Below are 21109 nucleotides of genomic sequence, written 5' to 3' on the forward strand. Positions count from 1 at the left end.
ATTTGTCCTCATAACTGAAACTCTCCATCCCAGCCAACATTCTGATGAATCTCCTCTCTCCTACCCCACCCCTCACCCGGCCGGTGATACCACATGAAGACGTGTTAATTGGAAAGAGAATTTTTCAAAATTAAGTAATTTTTAAAAAATGTTAGCACTGTTTGATTTCTAGTACTGTTTCATTAGTTTATATAGCTCTGTAGTCCTTATAATTTGTGATTTTTGTTAAGGTAAGTAATCGTACTTTTTGTTTTGGCAGTCGGGCAAAGGATGTGGTCAAAATAGCTCCACCACCTGTCCGGTTTCTCTCCCCCAACTCCTCCGTGATTGACCTTTACATGGGACAGCTAGACCAAGTGGAGAGACACTGTCGCTTATCTGAAGTTTGTGTTATCCTCTTTTATGCCCCTTGGTGTGGAGAGTCGATTTCTGTCAGGGAAGAAATTGATCAGGTTGCAGGAAAGCTTCAGGAACAGGTGAGTCCTGCTCTTCTTAGCTTTATCATTGCAGCATTTTCTTTGTACCAACAAAGCGATCAATTCCCCATAGGGTGCAAGCTTCATGGGCAAAATCAACATTTAACACCCATTCCCAAAATCCCTTGAGGTGGTGACTGTCATCACTGCACTGTAAGTGGTTATTGTTAATAGTTTGGTCCTTCGTTTGCAGGGTCATTTTTGCAGGAAGGTAAAGATCGATCAATTTGTTGCAGATATAGGAACACCATTAATGATAGAATTGAAAGTAGATTTCTTTGTTCCAAAGGATGTTGGTTAGTGTTGAGTTTTTACAAAAAGTTTCATGATCACCGTTTCTAATAAATTTCTGTTTTAAGATTAACATCCGTTAGCAAATTCTGTGTAGATGTATTGTTTCTTCCACATTTTGTTTAGGCATTCTCTCTCAGCTCTGATATCTGTGAGTTATAAGTCTATTAAATCACTTCATTTTTGGCTGCCTTGTCTTGCCATAAATTCTTTGTCTGTCTTCTTAAGACAATCTTTAAAACCAGACTGGCTAAGCTTTCAGTCAACTGTTTGTGTGTATCATGTCTCTGTGACTGTGGTAGTTTCCTGTGAAGCACTTTGAAATATTTATGCTGTGGTTGACGCATAATGCGTCAACCCCAGCAATGATGGGGGAGTAGGAGATTATGCCAATATAATTTAATCATGTGGCATAAACACCAGCAAAGTTCAGTTGAATTGAATTGTTCTGTCTGCTTCATAACATCCTTGTTATTTTACTGCTATGTAGAATTTTTAACTATATTATGCTAGTTGATTGGATTATTAAAAATCCTTCTTTACATCAAACCCTTAAATGTTTAGCAGGCAGACTGTGGAAATACTGTTTATGTACTTATCAGTTTCAAATGTCACCCTATTGGTACAGGGTTTAGAAATTTCAGCCGGAGGTATTCAAAAATAATAGTAATCAAAATAATAATTTAAAAGTAACACTAGGGATCCCCAACATCTGTTCAGAGCTGCTTGAATTCTTCTGTGCACTAAGAATTGAGCAATATTGATGGCTAAACTATAAATATACTTGTTCATGTTTCTAGTAGGTAAAGTGTGATTTGCTTGATGCAAAGTTTAATTGCATATAAAAAATGGTTTTTGCTCTGCTCTACTGAGATGTCAAGTCTAGTAAAACACAATTGAAGAATTGTCTTAATGGATCATTTTCTTGCTCGTTTTAATGCTACCTGAAATTTAAATATCGTATACGTTACGCATTCACATCCTGTAAAGATCTTTTGCGGCTACTTGGTTGCTGTGATCTTCATTTCCCCCCTTGTCTGAATGTCTTGCAGTCTGCTGGTTACGCCTTGCAGAAAACATTGGCTTACTTCTCAGATTTTGAAACTGAGCAGGAAGGCCGCTGAACTTGCATGCTTTTTAACACAGGCCCTGAAAATTGTGTTTTAATTCTGATCATTCACCTTCTGTATTCTAAAGAATGACAATAAACTTATTCTTGGGATGCCAAATATTCCTCCTAATATTTTTCAAATGTCAGAAATTAAATTGAAGTAAATAATAAATATTAATAATACAACTGTGCTAATTGCTGCTAACCCTCCTGCTCCACACTCATCATGCTTGCCTACATAACTATATGTACTAATATCCAGTGAATTGGTTCTCTCGATAAGGTTAACATATGTAATTTTAAACAATGTGCCAAGCATGGTAGTCTTAAGTTTCAGTTCAGTGCTCCAGGGAAATGCTGAAGGAAATCTATTCTGGCAATACTTTATCAATTGCTCTTTTGACAGATTTTTAAAAAAATTGTTTCACTGCCAATTCCCTTTCCCCCTCTCTCCCACCCATCGCGATCTCTCCTTGTTACTTGCAATCATCTCAGGAAGTTTGGGTATGCCTTAAGTGCTACTTTTATGGTATTAGCTAACTCCCTGTTGTTAATGTAATCATCTCAGAGGTCTTCTAAATTCAGGTTTCATCCTTGAGAGTTGAACACCAAACGTCGCTGTTGATGTTGGAGGTCAGGGATATCAGCTCTGTATTTTTCAGGATGATGCAAAAAAATCCCGTTGCATTGTCAGGTTGAAAGACAGAGCAGTAATCTACTGTATCCTGGGGAGTATTTATCAACCATCATCCCAAATCCAACAATCTGATCATCTGTATTAGATGCCCTTGTGTAAGAGTTTGTGTGCAGAATGTGGCAAATGAATCTTTTGCATCTGTGATGGTATTACAGAAGTATTTCATTGGCAATAGAACTTCGGAACACCGGATTTCATGACAAATGTCAGTGATAATAAAGCTTATTCTGATCAGTTCTGCACCATACTTTTTTTTTAGCCACTAAGTGACTGGTTGGAACATGAAGTTGTGCATTTGGACTAAAGCTGATGTAGAGAGTGGCAGTGGCCCTCCACCTGTCGATGTGGAGGATATTGAGCTTGGAATAGGACTGATGTTGTTCTGTGTTCTAGGTGCTGTTCCTGGCTGTAAACTGCTGGTGGCATCAGGGGAAATGCAGGAAGCAAATGAACCTCTTCTATTATCCAGTGATTCATTTATATCAGAGGAGGTAAGAAGCAATTTCCTGATTAGTCGCAGTCCTAACTTGCTCTGGCTGATGCGTGACTGTAGTAGACCCGTCACTGTATTGTCTAACTATCAGGTCAATTGGGGTTGAGCAATGTATCTTTATTCCTTTGCCAGTGTTAGTGTATTAAAGAATGATTTAGTGGATAGATTATACAGTGAATTTGGAAGTATATAAATTGAGAAGTGCAAGCGTTCTTGTGTCAAACTGTTAATATTTTCTGGTGTATTGGGCAACTTTGTTAACCTCATGAGCCGTGGCTCAGCAATTTTCAGAAGCTATTTATACTTCCACCTGATGGAAGGCAAAATAGCTGCCAGATAATTCCCCATTTAACATCAGAACTTAAACTATTAGATTGCAATTATAAGACTTAGTCTATTTATAATGGTATTTTTATAAAATTTACACCTCATAAATAACATGAGTAGGTACTAATGTTAAGCCTGTTGTCCTTTTAAAATATATTGTGTTATTATTTTTATTGGCGGTAGAAAGTTGTATATTGGACTCCATTTTTATTTTTGTTTGTTTCCGTTGGGGATTGAGTATGAAGGCCTTACTACAGTATTACAGAATTCAGAGTATCTGCATGCACTTTGGTCTCTTTTTTTAAGCCAGCTTTCCTGTTGGGAAAGATGGTGCTAAAACTCTATAAACTCCCAACTCAAAGGAACTGATGACTTTGTATAAGGTAATGTACAGGTCAAATGATGTAATTCCAGGATGATCAGTAGAATGAGAGCAGATACTCCACCATCTCAAGGGAAATTAGAGATGGGCTCTTGATAATGATGCCCTCATCCTTTAAGTAATTGAAAAAAAATTATTCTGGGGATGGTGCTACAATTTTTAAGATAAGTTGACAGCATATTATTGAAAACAAAGATTTCATATCACAGTTAAGGGAAACTCACTTTTTTTCCTTTTAGGTTTGGCCCTATTGAGTACAGGGGACCTCTTACAGCTGCTTATATTCATAACTTCATTCAAAGAGTTATGAGCCCACTTCAGTATATCCCAACTCATTCAGGTTTGCTGGACTTCCTTTCCCACTATGAGGTAGGCACTTTTATTTGTATGCAAGGTGGAGTGAGGAATCTCCATTCTGTATGCTACTTGCTAATGTATCATTAATAGTGATTGATGCATACTAAAAACGTTTTTCTTGATTCTGTAGATTTCTTGAACTAGGATGCCACTGCAGATCTACAGTTACTAATGTTAAGTCAAATGCATGTTTAGGGTTTTATTAGTGATCAAAAGAGCTTTGAATGTCTACCTTGCAGTCTTCCAATGCCGTAATGTTAGGAGAAATGTAATTTTATTTTACTGATGCTGTTTTATCTGGCAACAATAATATGAAATCTTGCTTATTAAAATAATAAATGAGTCTTTCCATTGGGGATGTTTTAGCTTCAAAATGGTTTTATAATTTTGTGTTTGAAATTTGGTGTTTGTTTTTATGGAATGACTTTGTACATTGCTTTTCATTTGTGATTTAGGACAGAGACACTTTTATGTAGAAAAACCCAGCTGGCTGCTAACTTTTACATCACAATCAGCTCACATTGGGTGAGGAACTGCCTTCTCACCTTAGTCCAAAATGTCAACTATAAGATAATAAGACATATGAGCAGGACTAGGTCATCCAGTCCATTGAGTCTGCTCCACCCTTCCATAATGGCTGATTTATTATCTCCCTCAAACCCATTCTCTTGCCTTCTCTCCATAATCTTTGGCCTTAATAAGATCATTTAGACATAGGGTCTTATGAGTGTGTGACATCCTGTTCCAGACATGTCAATCAGCAGAAGCAGCATCCTAGCATGTATTGTTAGAATTTTGTATGTTTCTTTAAGATCACCTCTTAAACTCTAGGAGCAGTTTAATCTCTCAAAGCAGAAATCTTTACATTCTACCATAAGTTTATCTTCCCATAAATGGGGAACAAGACCTACGCACTGTATTCCATGTGTAGTATCACTATGACCTTGTATAGTCGCAGTAAGATGTCGTAATTCTTGCACTCAGTTCCACTTGCAGTAAAGATCAACATGCCATTACCCTTTTGTAATCACTTGTTCTATGATTTGTGGAAATACAGGTCTCTGAACACCAGCATGTTACAATTTCTCACCATTTGAAATCTGCTTTTCCACTTCTCTACCAAGGTGGATGACCTGACATTTTTCCACATTTATTTTGCATCCTTTATGACCTTGCTATTTATTTGGCCATTTGACAAGCTTTTCATACCTTCCTATATCCTCTAGCTGCCCACACAGCTGCCTAGTTCTGTGTCACTAGCAAGTCATTAATATGAATAGGTCTCCTGCACTAATCATTTCAGCAGTCTAGTATCCACAACTTTGTAAACTGCAATATGGCTCATTTATTCCTATTGTTTTCCACCCGTTAACCAATCCTCAGTCCACTGAAGTACCTTTATTTGCAATAGCATGCTCCCTAGTTTTGTAAACTTATGTTGCAGCGATTTTTAAAATCCCTTCTGGAAGTTCACATGCATCTTTGTCTACTCAACTTCAAAGTATTCTAACAGGTTTGATTTCCCTTTTGTAAATCCATGTTCACTTGCCGAATTTGTTTTTTTCCAAGGGTAGGTTCTGGCATTTTCCCTACTACTGATAATGGGCTAAACTAGTCTGCAGAGAGTTTCTCCTTGCTCTCTTTCCCCCTGTTAAATAACAGGATTACATTTACTACATTACTATGTGGAAACTTTATAGAACCTGTACATTTTAATTAGAGTACAATTTTGCATATATTAAGCATCAGTATTTCTGAAATTACTTGCCAGTGCATTCAGCAATTTGAAATAGTTTCCCCTCCAGTTCTTGCAAGTTAATTTGTTCGATATGTGCCCTGTCATGTGAAATGGGTAATCATGGCTTCATAACCATGGTTGTTCTTGGCAAAGAACACTACAGAAGTGGTTTGCCATTGCTGCCTTCTGGGCAGTGTCTTTACAAGACAGCTGGCCCCAGCCATTATCAATGCTCTTCAGAGATTGCCTGGCTGGCATCCGTGATCGCGTAACCAGGACTTGTGATATATACCAACTGCTCATATGACCATCCGCCACCTGCTCACATGGCTTCTTGTGACATTGATTGGGGGGCTAAGCAGGTGCCACACCTTGCCCAAGGTGACCTGTGGGCTAACAGGAAAGGAGCACCTTACCACTTCTTTGGTAGAGATGTATCTCCACCCTGCCACCCAAGTATGGATTCATATCACATTAGTGCAAGGTTTGAACCTTGGAAGATTGAGTGTCTGGATTCTTATATTGTACTTCTAGTGGAAATTAAGCCTAATACATAAAGTTGGATATCTGTTTACCTTCTGTTAAAAGTAATTTCTCATGGTGAATTTCCCTTTGCCTCTGACATATTGCTGAATAGATGTTTATTATACGCTTGTAAAATTGTAAAACTTACTTAACTGTTCCAGTTTTGCACCTTCATGCATGTATCTGGGACAGCGTACTTCAATTGAAACTATTTTCCTACAGACCACAAGAGGGAGATCAAACAAGCATCAAAACATTAATCTATTACCAGGATAAAACTAGACTTATAAAATAGTGATTTTCCTGTTTTTGTTTGTTCATAAACTTGTAATGTTCCAGTAGAGCAGTTCATTTTCTGAATGAATTGATTGATTACTAATTGATCTGAATGCAATATGGATGGATGTCTATTAATGACTTGTGCATTGCAAGCTAAAATAGAGTAATTGTTCTGCATTTTCTGCATGACATGCTAGATTTAATAGCTGGGATAATGACCTCCCTCCCCCACCCCCTCCACTCCATGAAAAGTTGAATTTAAATTCCAGAAGTTAGGCAGTTTTCCTCTTGTATTCTGTAGGCACATAGTTACTGAAGACCTGGTTGTAGTTTTAGATAAATTTGATTTAAATTTAAAAAAATAAAAACCCTGTGTTTCACCTCTTGGTAACTTTGGCCAATGTTCCAAACAGATAATCATAGGCCCTTTGAACATGTATTTAGTTGCCTTAATGATGCTCCTTTAATTATGTTAACCCAATTTTTGTCCCTTTTTACCATAGAATCTGTAATTAACAGCATTGGACTTGGTTATAGAAAACTGATTTAAGATTATGCTCATCAGAAAACAGTCTGATTTAGAATAAAGGCATAGAAGAAGTTTTAATCATTCCCTTTACAGACAAACTCATCACCATTGTCTATTATTCAAGGGCTTTCACCAGCACTAATATGTGATTTAGCACTCTACACATTCTGGTGTCTGTTTGTGATGCTGGATATTAACTGACAGGGTATCTATATTAGGATTGGGTTTGTTCTTGATCTAGAAAGATTTCTCTGGTTAAACATATGAAATGTTGGAAGAACTCAGCAAGCATCTATGGAAATGAATAAACAGTTTGAAGTTTGCAAGTCACGCAGCATCTTTGGAAACAAATTGACGTTTTGGGCTGAGACCCTTCATCAGGACTTGACCTGCTGAGTTCCTACAGCATTTTGTGTGAGTTGCTCTGGATTTCCAGCATCTGCTGAATCGCTTGTCTTTATGTCCTTCTAGTTAATGTGTCTTTCAAGGAAACTGTTGCAGTTGTACATTAGAGGTTATTGAATATTAATTTTTTAGCTGGTGCTACTAATTAAATACAATTAAGTGCTGCTAAGGTACTCATTAAGATTTCGGTGTTTGTGACAAAAGCTTAGCTAGTGACTGAGTGTTTTTCACTTGCTACTTCAGTGTTGAATGTTAATTAATCTGCTTTGTATTTGGTCTGAATAGATGAACCAAATTCTGTATCTTTAATTTGTAGGACTGGACAGTGAAAGAAACATGAAGTAATGAATACAACACTGAGCAAGGCAGAAACAATACTTTAATAATTTAACCAGAGGGGCAAAGGTTTCATTGAAATTTGTGTTAAATATGAATTTAACAGTAGCTATCTTAACATAAATGTAGGAAGTAAGCCCAAGAAAAGACTTGTGTGTAAGGTGCAGCACAGAAACTAGTTGTCTGGCTCAGCAAGACCATGCCAGGATTTGTGCTGCACTCTTCTTGTTTGGGTCTTAAAGAATAAGCACCCATTCCTTTTCTCATTCTATTATGTGCGCTGCTCTTCAATATGCTTGTGTAAGTTGCTTATATCTGGGAAGGAGTTCCATGTAGTCTCTAGTATATTGTTTGATCTCTTGGCAACTATCTTGTATCGCAAGCTTCTGTTTTTTTACTCCCATAGGTACGAGCATTCTTCTGGTATCTAATCCATCACAGCAAAACCCTTTTCAGAAGAACAAAGACCCAGCCTGTGTACCCTTTAGAACAGGGGTTCCCAACCTTTTTTAGTGCCATGGACCCTGACCATTAACTGAGAGGTCCGTGGACCCACGGTTGGGAACCCCTGCTTTTGAATTAGTTGAGACTTTACATTTCTAAACCAGCCTGAAATGTTTTCTCTCATTTCTCCAATATGAAATATGTTGTAATATATACATATTGGACAAGCCAGAAATGACTGGTGCTTTTGGGGGCTTACCTTGTGTCATTGTTTTGTTCTTTGATTAATCTTTGTGAATTGTGTTTGCAAGCTTGTATTCTCAGCAGGCTTGAATGAAATAACTACCCAGAGAGAGAAACCCAGCCAGGTTTATTTTGTATGAAGGTATAACATCCAGTAACTTGTATGTAGTATAGCAATCAGTATTGTGCTCATGTGGACTAGTTGGCATTTGTATCATATTTAATATCAATGGCATATGTCGTCAAGTTTGTTGTTTTGCGGCAGTAATGCATTGCAATAGATAATAAAAACTATAAATTACATTGTATTTTAAAAAAGTAGTGCAAAAAGAGGGGGGGAATACTGAGGAGTTCATGTCTTCATTGTAGATTCAGAAATCTGATGGCGGAGAGAAAGCTGTTTCTGAAATGTTGAGTGTGTGACTTCAGGGTCTTGTATCACCCCCTTGATGGTAGCAGTGAGAAGGGGGCACATCCTGAGTGATGGAGGTCTTTACTGATGCATACTCCTTTTTGAGACATCAACTTTTGAAGGTGTCCTGGAGAGGTAAAGTTTACAACTTTCTGTAGTTTTTCTGATCCTGTGCAGTGACCCCTTCATACCAGACAGTGATACAACCAGTTAGAATACTCTCCACAGTACATCTGTAGAAATTTGCAAGTGGCTTTGGGATATACCAATTCTCCTTAAACTCCTAATGAAATATAGCTGCTATTATGCCTTCTTTGTAATTGCATCAATATGTTGGACTCAGGATGGATCCTCAGAGATGTTGACACCTAGGAACTTGTAACTGCTCACCCTTTCCATTTCTGATCCTTCATTGAGGACTGGTGTGTGTTTCCTCGCCTTCCCCTTTCTGAAGTCCACAGTCAGTTACTTGCTCTGACTGATGTTGAGTGGGTTGTTGCTGCGATTTCACTGAACCAGCTGATCTATCTCGCTCCTGTCATTGCCATCTGAAACTCTGCCAACGTTAGTTGTGTTGTCAGCATACTTCTAGATGCTATTTGAGCTGTGCCTAGCCACACGATCGTGGGTATAGAGTAGAGCAGTGAGTTAAGCACACATTTTTGAGGTGCATCACTGTTGGCTGTCAGCGAGATGTTGCCAGTAGAGCTGGTAAAGGCAATGACGAGGAAGAAGTAGGGATTCCACAAGCCATAGAAAATGAGATGTGTCAGAATAAAGCAATTGGAATGCCCAAAGCAATTGAATTTCTCCTATTAGGAAACAGTGGTTTCCTTTCAGGAAGTTGAAGATTTTGGACAGGACTCGTAGATTTGCCTTTTGCCAAATAACAATGAAGTGGCTGATTGAAGTAGCAGATTTGGTAGTTAAATAGTGTTCAATTTAACTATAGTTCAATTGTTGCTCTGTTACTAAAGTAAATTATATCATCTTTTGGAGTTGGCACATACTCATTAGAGTTATACAACATGGAAACACCTCTTCAGCCCAATTTGTCTATGATAGCCAAGGTGCCTTCCTGAACTAGCCCTGTTTCTGGAATTTGGCACATATCCCTCTAAACCTTTCCTGTCCATGTGCTTGCAGTATCTAAATGTCGTTTAAACATCATAATTTTATCGACCTCTACCACTTCCTCAAAGTGCATTCCACACACCTACTCTGTGTATAGGGGTGGGGGGTGGGTGTTAGGGGAACTTGCCCCTCTGGTCCCTTTAAATTGTTCCCCTCTCACCTTATACCTATGCCCTTGGAGTTTTATACTCCTCTACCCTAGGGGAAAAAGACTGTGACCACCCACCTTATTTTTTCTCCTCATGATCTTATAAATATCTGTAAGGTAACCCTTTGGCTGCCAGATGGTGGCAACCTATTCAGTCTACTTTTATAACTTAAGTCGTGCCAGTAACATCCTTGTGAATCTTTTCTGCACCCCTCTAGCTTGAACATATCACTGCACACAATATTCCAGTTGCGCTGTCACTATAGTCTTAATACTAATTGAGTAAGGAAATTTCATGTTGATGTTGGTGATTCCTTCTGCTCCTTAATAATGAGTGTTGAAGCATATCAACTTCTGTCTGAGTGGTGACTTGGATTCCCTCCAATTTGCCTACCGAAGCATCTTCTGTAAACCTGTTGCTATCTTGTTGGCTCTTCACACAACTGTGGAGCATCTGGGCACGAAGTTGCATACATCACGATGTTCTTTATCGACACAGCTCGGCATTTGACACCATAATTTTCTCAAAACTGATCCGTAAACTAAAGACCTGGGCCACAATATCCCCTTGTACAGTTGGTTCCTGGATTTTCTCACTTGTAGACCCCAGTTGGTTCGAATTGGCAAAAACATCTCCTCTACAATCTCCCATCAGCACAGCAGCACCACAGGGATGTGTGCTTAGCCCCCTGCTCTACTCACTTTACACCAATGACTATGTGACTAAGTACAGCTCCAACACCATATTTAATGACACCACTGTTGTGGGCCGTATCAAAGGTGGTGATGAATCAGCATACAAGAGGGAAATTGAAAAATTTGGCTCAGTGGTGTAATAACGACAACCTCTTGCTCAATGTCAATAAGACCAAGGAACAGATTATAGACTTCAGGAGAAGGAAACCAGAGGTCCATGAGCCAGTAATCATCGGAGGATCAGAGGTGGAGAGGGTCAGTAACTTTAAATTCCTGGTTGTCACTATCTCAGAGGACCTGTCCTGGACCCATCATATAAATGTAATTGCAAAGAAAGTTCAATAGTGCCTCTACTTCCTCAGGAGTCTGTGGAGATGCGGCATGTCATCAAAAATCTTGGCAAACTTCTGTAGATGTGTGGTGGAAAGTGTGCTGTCTGGCTGTATTACAGCCTGGTACGGGAACACCAATGCCTTTGAGCAGAAAATACTGTTTAAAAAAAAAAGTAGTGGATTTGGCCTAGTGCATCATGGGTAAAACCTTCCGAACCTTTGAGCACATCTATGTGAAATGTTGTTGTAGAAAAGCAGCATCCATCACAAAGATGCTCACCACCAAGGCCATGCTTTTCTCTAGCTGCAGCCATTGGTTAGAAGGTACAGGTGCCTTCTCGCACCACCAGGTTCAAGAACAGTTACTACCCCTCAGCCATCAGGCTCTTGAATATATCAATTTAAGGACTTTTTTAAAATCTTGATACTTCATGCTTGTTATTTATTGCTATTTATTTATTATCTACATTTGAACTGTTTGTTTAGTTTACCAGTTCTGTTTACAGTTACTGTTCTATAGATTTGCTAGGTAGGCCCACAGAAAAGAAACCTCAGGGTTGTATGTGGTGACATGTATGTACTCTGATAATAAATTTTACTTTGAACTTTAATATAATCGGGGAATCAATAACTTGTTGAGAAAGTAAGGAAGCATGGAATCCAAGGGGACATTGTTTGTGGATCCAGAACTGGCTTGCCCACAGAAGGCAAAGAGTGGTTGTAGATGGGTCATGTTCTGCATGGAGGTCAGTGACCAGTGGTGTGCCTCAGGGATCTGTTCTGGGACCCCTACTCTTAGTGATTTTTTTAATAAATGATCTGGATGAGGAAGTGGAGGGATGGGTTGGTAAATTTGCTAATGACACAAAGTTTGGGGGTGTTGTGGATAGTGTGGAGGGCTGTCAGAAGTTGCAGTGGGACATTGATAGGATGCAAAACTGGGCTGAGAAGTGACAGATGGAGTTCAACACAGATAAGTGTGAGGTGCTTCATTTTGGTAGGTCAAATATGATGCCAGAATATAGTATTAATGATAAGATTCTTAGCGGTGCGGAGGATCAGAGGGATCTTGGAGTCCGACTCCACAGGACACTCAGAGCTGCTGCGCAGGTTGACTCTGGTTAAGAAAGCATACAGTGCATTGGCCTTCAATTGTGGGATTGAGTTTAGGAACCAAGAGCTAATGTTGCAGCTATATAGGACCTTGGTCAGACCCCACTTGGAGTACTGTGCTCAGTTCTAGTCACCTCACTACAGGAAGGATGTGGAAACCATAGAAAGGGTGCAGAGGAGATTTCCAAGGATTTTGCCTGGATTGGGGAGCAGACTTATGAGAATAGGTTGAATAAATTTGGCCTTTTCTCCTTGGAGCGATGGAGGATGAGAGGTGACCTGATAGAGGTATATGAGATGATGAGAGGCATTGATTGTGTAGTCAAAGGCTTTTGCCCCAGGGCTGAAATGGCTAACATGAGAGGGCACAGTTTTAAGGTGCTTGGGAGTAGGTACGGAGGAGATGTCGGGTAGGATTTTTTTACATGCAGAAAGTGGTGAGTGCGTGGAATGGGCTGTCAGTGGTGGTGGAGCCGGATTCGATAGGGTCTTTTAAGAAGGGACTCCTGGACAGGTATGAGGAGCTCAGAAAAATAGACGGCTATGGGTAACCCTAGGTAATTTCTAAGGTAAGGACATGTTTGGCACAGCTTTGTGGGCTGAAGGGCCTTTATTGTGCTGTAGGTTTTCTGTTTCTAATATGGAGAACTTCATGAATAGGTTTTGAATAGAATTTTAACACCTTGTTTCAGTTGAGTTTATGTTTGATGCATTAATAACTACTTAGCAAATTGTATAAAAGAAAATATTGATTTAGTGTGGCTTATAAATTCAAGTTTGTTTGATATTTCAGTTTCTTAAAGTTAGTTTCTCTAACCTTTCTCTGTAATGTTTGCATTGGCTTCTTCCATTTTTTTGCCCACGTGTTCTTCAACAGAATTGATGGTATCAAAAAGAGTTAGTGGGGTTTTTTTAAAAAAAACTTCTGTCCAAGAGATTGGAAAAGGGAAGATCCTGGCCACTTATGTTATTTCTGTGGGAAGTTCCTTTGATGTCATCAGAATTAGAATCAGGTTTAATATTATTGGCTAAGTTGTGAAATTTGTTGTTTTGTGGCAGCAGTACATTGCAATACATAATTTTAAACTATAAATTACATGACATAGGAGCAGAATTAGGCCATTGAGCCAGCTCTGCCATTCTATCTTGGCTGATCCCATATATCTGCCTTCTCGCCATGTCCTGTGATGCTGTGACCTGTCAGGAAACTTAATGTAACTAAGTATATATTTTTTTAAAAACCAAGTAGTGCAAAAAGAGGGAAAAGTACTGAGGTGTTCATGAATTCATTGTCCATTCAGAAATTTTAAGGCAGAAGGGAAGAAGCTGTTCCTAATATGCTCAGACGAGGAAATCTGCAGGTGCTGGAAATTCAACCAACACACACAAAATACTGGTGGACCACAGCAAGTCAGGCAGAATCTATAGGAAGAAGCACTGTCGACGTTTCGGGCTGAGACCATTCGTTCCACCAGCATTTTGTGTGTGTTCCTAAAATGTTGAGTGTGTGTCTTCAGGTTCTTGTACCACTTCCTTGATGGTACCAATGAGAAGAAGGCCTATCCTTGGTGGTGGAGGTCCTTAATGACAGATGCTGCCTTTTGAAGGTGTCCTGGATTTTGAGGAGGATAGTGCATATGATGGTGCTGGCTGAGTTTACCACTTTCTGCAGCTTTTTCCGATTCTGTGCAGTGCCTGCTTCATACCAGACAGTTATGTAACCAGTTAGAATGCTCTCTGCAGTACATCTGTAGAAATTTGCGAGGTCTTTGGTGACATACCAATTATCCTTAAACTCCTAGTAAAGTATAGCTGCTGTTGTGCCGCCTTTGTAATTGCATCAATGTGTTGGGCCCAGAATAGATTCTCAAAGATACTGACACCCAGGAATTTGAAACTGCTTTCCCTTTCCACTTCAGTAAGCCTTATCTCAGTAATGATGACTGTAAAATCCAACTTGTTGCTTCTATTGTGCTGTAGAGCAAAAGCTCTAGTTGGCTTGCCCTCTGGAGAGAATTGAGTCCAACACTTGTGATCTTGAAATGTCTGAGCTCTAAGTATGTGCTGAGAGCTTGTTTCCTCATGGAGAATCTAGAGGAAGTTGCATTAGCTCAGGATAAAGTGTTGCTAATGTCGAACTAACGAAGATTGCAAACTTTTGGAATAAAACTGAAAATGGTAAAAATACTCAGCGGGTTAGAGCACCAGTGGAGTGAGAAGAATAATTAATGTTAAAGGTCAATGATCATTCTGTAAATCTTTCCTGAGTGATCTTTTTAACTACATTTGACTAACAACAGAGCAATCACATTTTACTAATAATTTTTTATAAAGCCTTGCTTCTTAAAGAACAAAACTTAAACAACATTCTTTGTCTTTAACTGTCGTCTGTGTCTTCCTACAGCATAAAGTACCATCTGGTATGCCTTGACTGTTTTGCTCTTATAAGCCAAGGTCACATTCACTGTTTTCAGCCTGCTTCTGATCTCTGCTTTAATCAGAAAGTTTTTTCACTGCTGCAGAGAGACGATTTTGGCTATTTTATGTATTTGGGCACTGGGATTTGTCTGTATTACTGAAATATAAACTTTCTTACATTCATAGCACATGTGGTATTACGCCTTAGCAGAGAATTCATTGCAACTTCCTGCCAGGTGTTGTTTTTTAAATGAACCCATGAGCTTCAATTTGGGCTTTCCTGAGAACTTGCAAAACGTGCAAAGAATATTTTGCATTGCAACTGACACGATATGGCATTACATGAGAAAAGCTGTTCTTGTTCTGTAACGCTGTAAATAAAAAAAACTTTATGGGGGTGTAAGCATCAAGGTTTGTTTATTGTTTCAGTGCATCTTCTAGAGGCATTTATTGAAAGGTGGAGTGGAAAAAATAGTTGGGCAGAATTGCTCGATCAATATTTAAATCCTTTTTTTTTAACAAGTACAATCCCGAAAAACTAAGATAACCATATTAATTTATGGTGCACGTGTTTGCCATGAAACTTGGTATTTTCTGGGATTTAGCATTTCTCATTGTTTCTGGATGTCCTGAAATGTTTTATATGAAAGAAGCTTTTTGAAACTGAATCCATTGCTTTTCTTTTTAAGATAAAAATTCTAAACAGAAATTCTTTACACAATAGACAGTAGGTGCAGGAGTAGGCCATTCGGCCCTTCTAGCCAGCACCACCATTCACTGTGATCATGGCTGATCATACACAATCAGTACCCCGTTCCTGCCCTCTCCCCATATCCCTTGACCCCGCTATCTATAAGAGCTCTATCTAGCTCTTTCTTGAATGCATCCAGAGACTTGGCCTCCACTGCCTTCTGGGGCAGAGCATTCCACATATCCACCACTCTCTGGGTGAAAAAGTTTTTCTGCATCTCTGTTCTAAATGGCCTACCCCTTATTCTTAAACTGTGGCCTCCAGTTCTGGATTCACCCATCAGATTTCACATGAAATCGTTAATCAATTTCTGTGCCATGGTTTGGACAGTTTGGAAAGATTTTTAGAATTTTGTAAAAATGTGGTCACAGCATCTAGCAGAGTAGCACTAGATTTAACAGAACATCAAGTGAATACAGAGGTGATTGCAGAAGTCGCTTTGGTAGCATTTGGACCAGTAGAAATATAACCAAGTTATTGCAGCAGCATAGAACTGGGTCGTGGTGCTATAAAAAGGATTTAAATATTGATTTGAAAAAGATCAATATTTACCTGAAAAATAAATGTGCTACTTTGTAAACCATTCATATGTACATTTTGAATATTGTGTATGTTCTAGCTGCCTTAGTGGAAGGATGTCCAATTCCTACTACTATCTGTAAGGAGTTTGTATGTTCTCTCTGTGACCACTTGGGTTTCTTCCAGGTATTCAGGTTTCCTTCTACGTGCCAAAGATGTATGGGTTGGTAGGTTAATTGGTCACATGGGTAGTGCAGGCTCATTGGGGTTGGAAGTGCTTGTCATTATGCTGTATCCAAATAAAAAAAAGAAAGTATTAGATTGGTAACATTATGTGGAGCAGTAATGTAAATTCAGCATGTACCCAGTGAAAAAGACAATTAAGAGTGAGGAAATACCCCAGTCATGGAATGAAAAAGAATAAGTCGCACGGACAGTAGAAGTGGTAGAGGCAGGTACGATTTTGTCATTTAAAAAAAAAATTGGATAGGTATATGGACAGGAAAAGAATGGAGGGTTATGGGCTGAGTGCAGTGTGGTGGGACTAGGTGAGAGTAAGCGTTTGGCATGGACTAGAAGGGCTGAGATGGCCTGTTTCTGTGCTGTAATTGTTACATGGTTATATGGACAATTAACGAAAACACTGTCATCTTATCCAGACTGGTAGAGGTAATGGTCACTGCATTTGGGAAGGATAAAATCAAAGTTGAAATGTGGAAAGCATTTTAGTGCATGAGTGGTAAATCTATAGTTTTCTCTAGGAAGTCAAAGGATGTCTTTGAATCTGAGTAATCTGAGATTGCAGTAGCCTACTTGAAAAGAACAAGTAACTAAGCTTTGACCTATATTGCATGCAGCACCTCCCAGCTGAAAGAATTCATTTTATGTCTGGGGCTTTTATAGGATATTCATTAGAGATTAGATAACATTGTTGATTCACATTGTATCATATAACAATCAAGAAGGAATGGGGGGGGGGATGGTGTAGGGGCAGTAAATGAACCATTAAGATACTTTTAGGCAGTGAATTCTGTAAAGTCAATTTTCCGTTACCCAAATAGCCATAACAGGTCTGCTGTACAATTTGCTTTGTATCAATATCATATTTAATCAGTTGAGTGCATGCTTTTGATCTGTGCCATGTGTCTTTCTGCCAAATTAATGGTTCACTGAAGTTTCCTTTGTATCATCTGTCGTGTTGAGAGCTAATCATAATCAAAAGGACTTGAAACTGCATTTGTTCCAGGATTTCTATTTAAAACACTCTCCAGTGTCGTAATTTTTAACAAGTTAACTTTTATGAAAGCCAAAGACAATACTTGACTGTACTTTCTGGAATGTGGGTTTTCTTTGGCTATTGAATAATTCTGTTTTGCTTCATCTACTTACTGCTGTATCCTTTAAGTGGATTGACATTAGGATGTTTTGAAAATACTAACTCAATTCCAGTTTTAATCCCGTAATCATAATGCTGAGCCTGAATTATCTAATGATCAGATACCTGTCAAACTCAAGGAGGCAGATCTAACTTAAGGAGAAAGTAGGGGTATCATGAGAGAGGTATTCTTGTGTAAGTAGCTTTAATTTAATTTTATAGCTTTTATTTCCCAGTAAACACTTGTTCAGATATGTTATTTGTGGATACGATGAGTGTGCGACCTACCTTTATTGTCAGAAACAAAATAAAAGGTTTGGATGAATGACGTTTATTAAAATAACATTATTTGTCTTGACTTTTTGTTTTATTTGATAACCCCAGCTAGATCATTTATCCTGTTAGTTATTTTGTCTTAGATATATATAAAGATTAATACATTGTTTACAAATATGTTAGTCATTATGTCTTTTCTGTTACACCTTGTATGCAGTTTCCCAACCTACCTTGGCTAACTCTGTCTTGTATGCCTCCATAGTTTGCTTTATTCAAAGTTAAAGCCTCTGTTTCAGATTAAACTAATAATTTGCAAAATTAAAAACTTCAGCATTTTTTGGTTACTGTTCCTTTAAAGCAGTTTAATGAGCAGATTATAGACCAACACTTACTCTTTAAATCATATTATGCACAATATTTTACAATTCGATATGGGCTGTAATTGCAGAAATGACAGTGAGCCAGATGTTCTTCTACAACAATCTTCATAGTTTTGTAGCCACCATTATTGATGCTAGCTTATTTTAATTTAAATTCCCTGGATGCTATTTTTTTTTTAAACTCTTAACTCCAATTAATTTATCTTGTCCCATCATTTAAACACAGTGCCACTGTGAGGACCTCGGTTGGGGTCGACCATGGATATTGCGTCCTACTTGTCTATGTGAAGCACAGGTCAGGGCAGTACGATATGGAGAGCAAGCTGTTTCTCATGCAGCAGACTTCCCCTTCTCCATGCTGCCAAATCCAAAGGACCAGCAGAGACTAGTATGGTTTGGCACTCAGTGGCGTCAATCACCTTTGAACTCAACATTGGACTGCCTTGTGAACTTAAGCTCCAGATTTTTCCTTTGGGTTTATTCCCAAAGCCTTCCCCATGAGAGGGCATAGCCACAAGGCAGCAGAGGGTTGAAATCAGAGACTTCCTTCTAGATGAGTTGCCAAGCACAGTTGATGAGCCCCATCTGCTCGAAGCGACTGGTTTTAAGGGACCAGTAACCCACCTTTGCCCATGTGAAGGCCAGGAGCTGGATTTGGTTGTCAGAGGCTATTGGAGGCACACACCATTGGGAGCATTTAATAGATAGTGGGAGCTTATCCCCACTACCTCCCCAGCTATGACAGCCTTAAGGAACCACAGTGCCAGTATGTCCTCCATTATTGCCAAGAATCCGTTGCAGCCAATTTTATGGATAGCAAGTTGAACTGTCACTTGTATCTCTTTAAAACAGTGCCCATGTGATCACTGTGTATAATTCAGCTTGAACTAAACACTGCTCATTTGGTAGCTGATATCTAGTGATACCTACTGCTCAACGTGTGTACAAAAGGAAGTGTATTTTAGGAACTTAAACGTTGGTACATAAATTGCTGATTTTAGAGTTTTGAAACATAAATGCTTAGCAGATTAGACTGCATCTTCGGAGAGGCAAATAAGAGCTGAAGACTTGCATCACTGATCTTTCATCAGAATTTGAAGTTTTTTGTGTAAGTCAGTTCCAGCATTTCTTCCTCTATAAGTGGTACCTAAATTGTGTGTTTTAATATTTTCGGCATAAACTAGTCCCAGTCATAAATCTTCCCCTTGTAGTGAATGCCTTGCTCTACTGTAAAGGTAGCACACTTCAGGTCTGTGATGGTTACTTCTGGTAAGATAGTGGCATGTTCCATCGTAGAGGCTTTACGGGGCCAACCAGAAGTGTTATTGTCCTTGAACATGTTTTTAATGATCACAAGACTCTGCTGAATATTAAGAACCGCAGGTCTACCCTAACAGTGAGTTACTCGTTGGCAAAGAAACTGAAGGAGCTGGATGACTTGGTGCAGATCATGTTGCTGCCTGCGCTAGAGAGGTGTCGGGGGAGTCAGTGCGCAAAGGCAGTGTATGGTTTAACAGTGACTGACTGTCTTCGTCACTTTTCTTGTGATCGCAACACCCTGTTGGACATTGTTAATGTGGAATTCTGCAAGTCTGATCCACCGATATTTATTGTTGGGCAGCTGTGTGACCTTGATCATAGCAAGGCTTAGACCTCAAGCCGCAGTATCGCCTGTTCACAGCCACCCAGAAGAGAGGCGTCAGAGGTCATGTAGCATCCAGGCTGGAGTTCTTGACTGTTCACTCAAGAATAGATGAGCTGTATTGTGTTCAACTGCAGACAGCAGCAACATTCATGGGACTCATGGTCTTAGACTCTGTTTTTTGTGCGACTGTGTCTTTCTGATATCTTGTATGTGCTTGTAGCCTTGTATGTACCTTGTGCTGTGTATGACTGTTGGTACAGTGTTTTATGCCTTGGCCCTCAAGTAATGCTGCTTTGTTTGACTGTATTCATAGTCGTCGTGGTTGAATGACAATTAAACTTGAATTGAACTGAGTGGTCGCTGAAGAGATCTAGATGGATTTTGAAATCTACAAAAAATAGAGCAGACAGTTGTTGAATCAAAGGAAGATGGGTTTTAAGTTGTAGGATGACTTTGAATCATAGCATTTAGGAAACAACAGTACAGTACAGGGATAAACCCAAAGGCCAACCATGCCTGCACTGACCATAATGACAATCTGACCAGTACCATCTGCCCATACGTGATATGTATCCCTCAATGTGGTCATGTGTCTGTCTAAATGCCATTTAAAGACTGTTAACGTATCTGTTTCTATCACCTGCCTTGGCACCCTAATCCAGACACCTAAGATGCTCTTGCCTTGCATATCTCTTTTGCACTCTTTTCTTTCCCCACCTTCAGAGTAAGTTCTCCAGTACTTGACAGCTTTACCTGGTGGGATGGGTGTGGGAAAAACTATTTACACTATATATATGCCTCTTATCATTTTATACTCTTCTATCAGTTTTACCTTCAACCTCTGATGCTTCGGTGAAAGCAACTATAAAGTTCTCCTTTATAATTAATACTCTCCAATCCAGGCAATGGCCTGGTGAACCTCTTCTGCACATTTTCCAAAACCTCCGTATCCTTCCTGAAATGTGACCAGAGTTGCATGCAATACTCCCAAACGAAACCTGACTAAAGTTTACACACTTGCACCATAATCTCCCAACTTTTATATTTGATGCCCTGAAGACAAAGCTGCAGTATGCTGCCTTTGTCACCATATCCACTTGTGTTATTACTTTTAGGAAGCTGTGAACTTGCACCCCAAGATCCCTCTATGTTAGTGCTTCCAAAGGTGCAACCATTTAGTCTCAGCTAAATGTAAAAATATAGTTTTTTTTTAATGACAGCATGGGGTTGAATTCTTCAGTGGAATGAAAAAAATATGCAAATATATTTCCCCTCCA

General features: G+C 39.1%; 1 protein-coding gene across 2 annotated transcripts in view; it reads left to right on the forward strand.

The window, feature by feature from the left end:
- The window catches only part of txndc11 (thioredoxin domain containing 11), a 76281-nt gene that overhangs the window by 17240 nt on the left and 37932 nt on the right, over positions 1-21109 (forward strand). For both annotated transcript variants that reach the window (XM_073060315.1, XM_073060316.1), the window contains exons 2-4: positions 260-476; positions 2969-3066; positions 4017-4146. In XM_073060315.1, coding sequence (XP_072916416.1) covers positions 260-476; positions 2969-3066; positions 4017-4146 — 445 coding nt within the window. The remainder of the gene's footprint in view (positions 1-259; positions 477-2968; positions 3067-4016; positions 4147-21109) is intronic.

This window comes from Hemitrygon akajei, chromosome 11 (genome assembly GCF_048418815.1).
Source record: "Hemitrygon akajei chromosome 11, sHemAka1.3, whole genome shotgun sequence".
Classification (NCBI taxonomy): Eukaryota; Metazoa; Chordata; class Chondrichthyes; order Myliobatiformes; family Dasyatidae; genus Hemitrygon; species Hemitrygon akajei.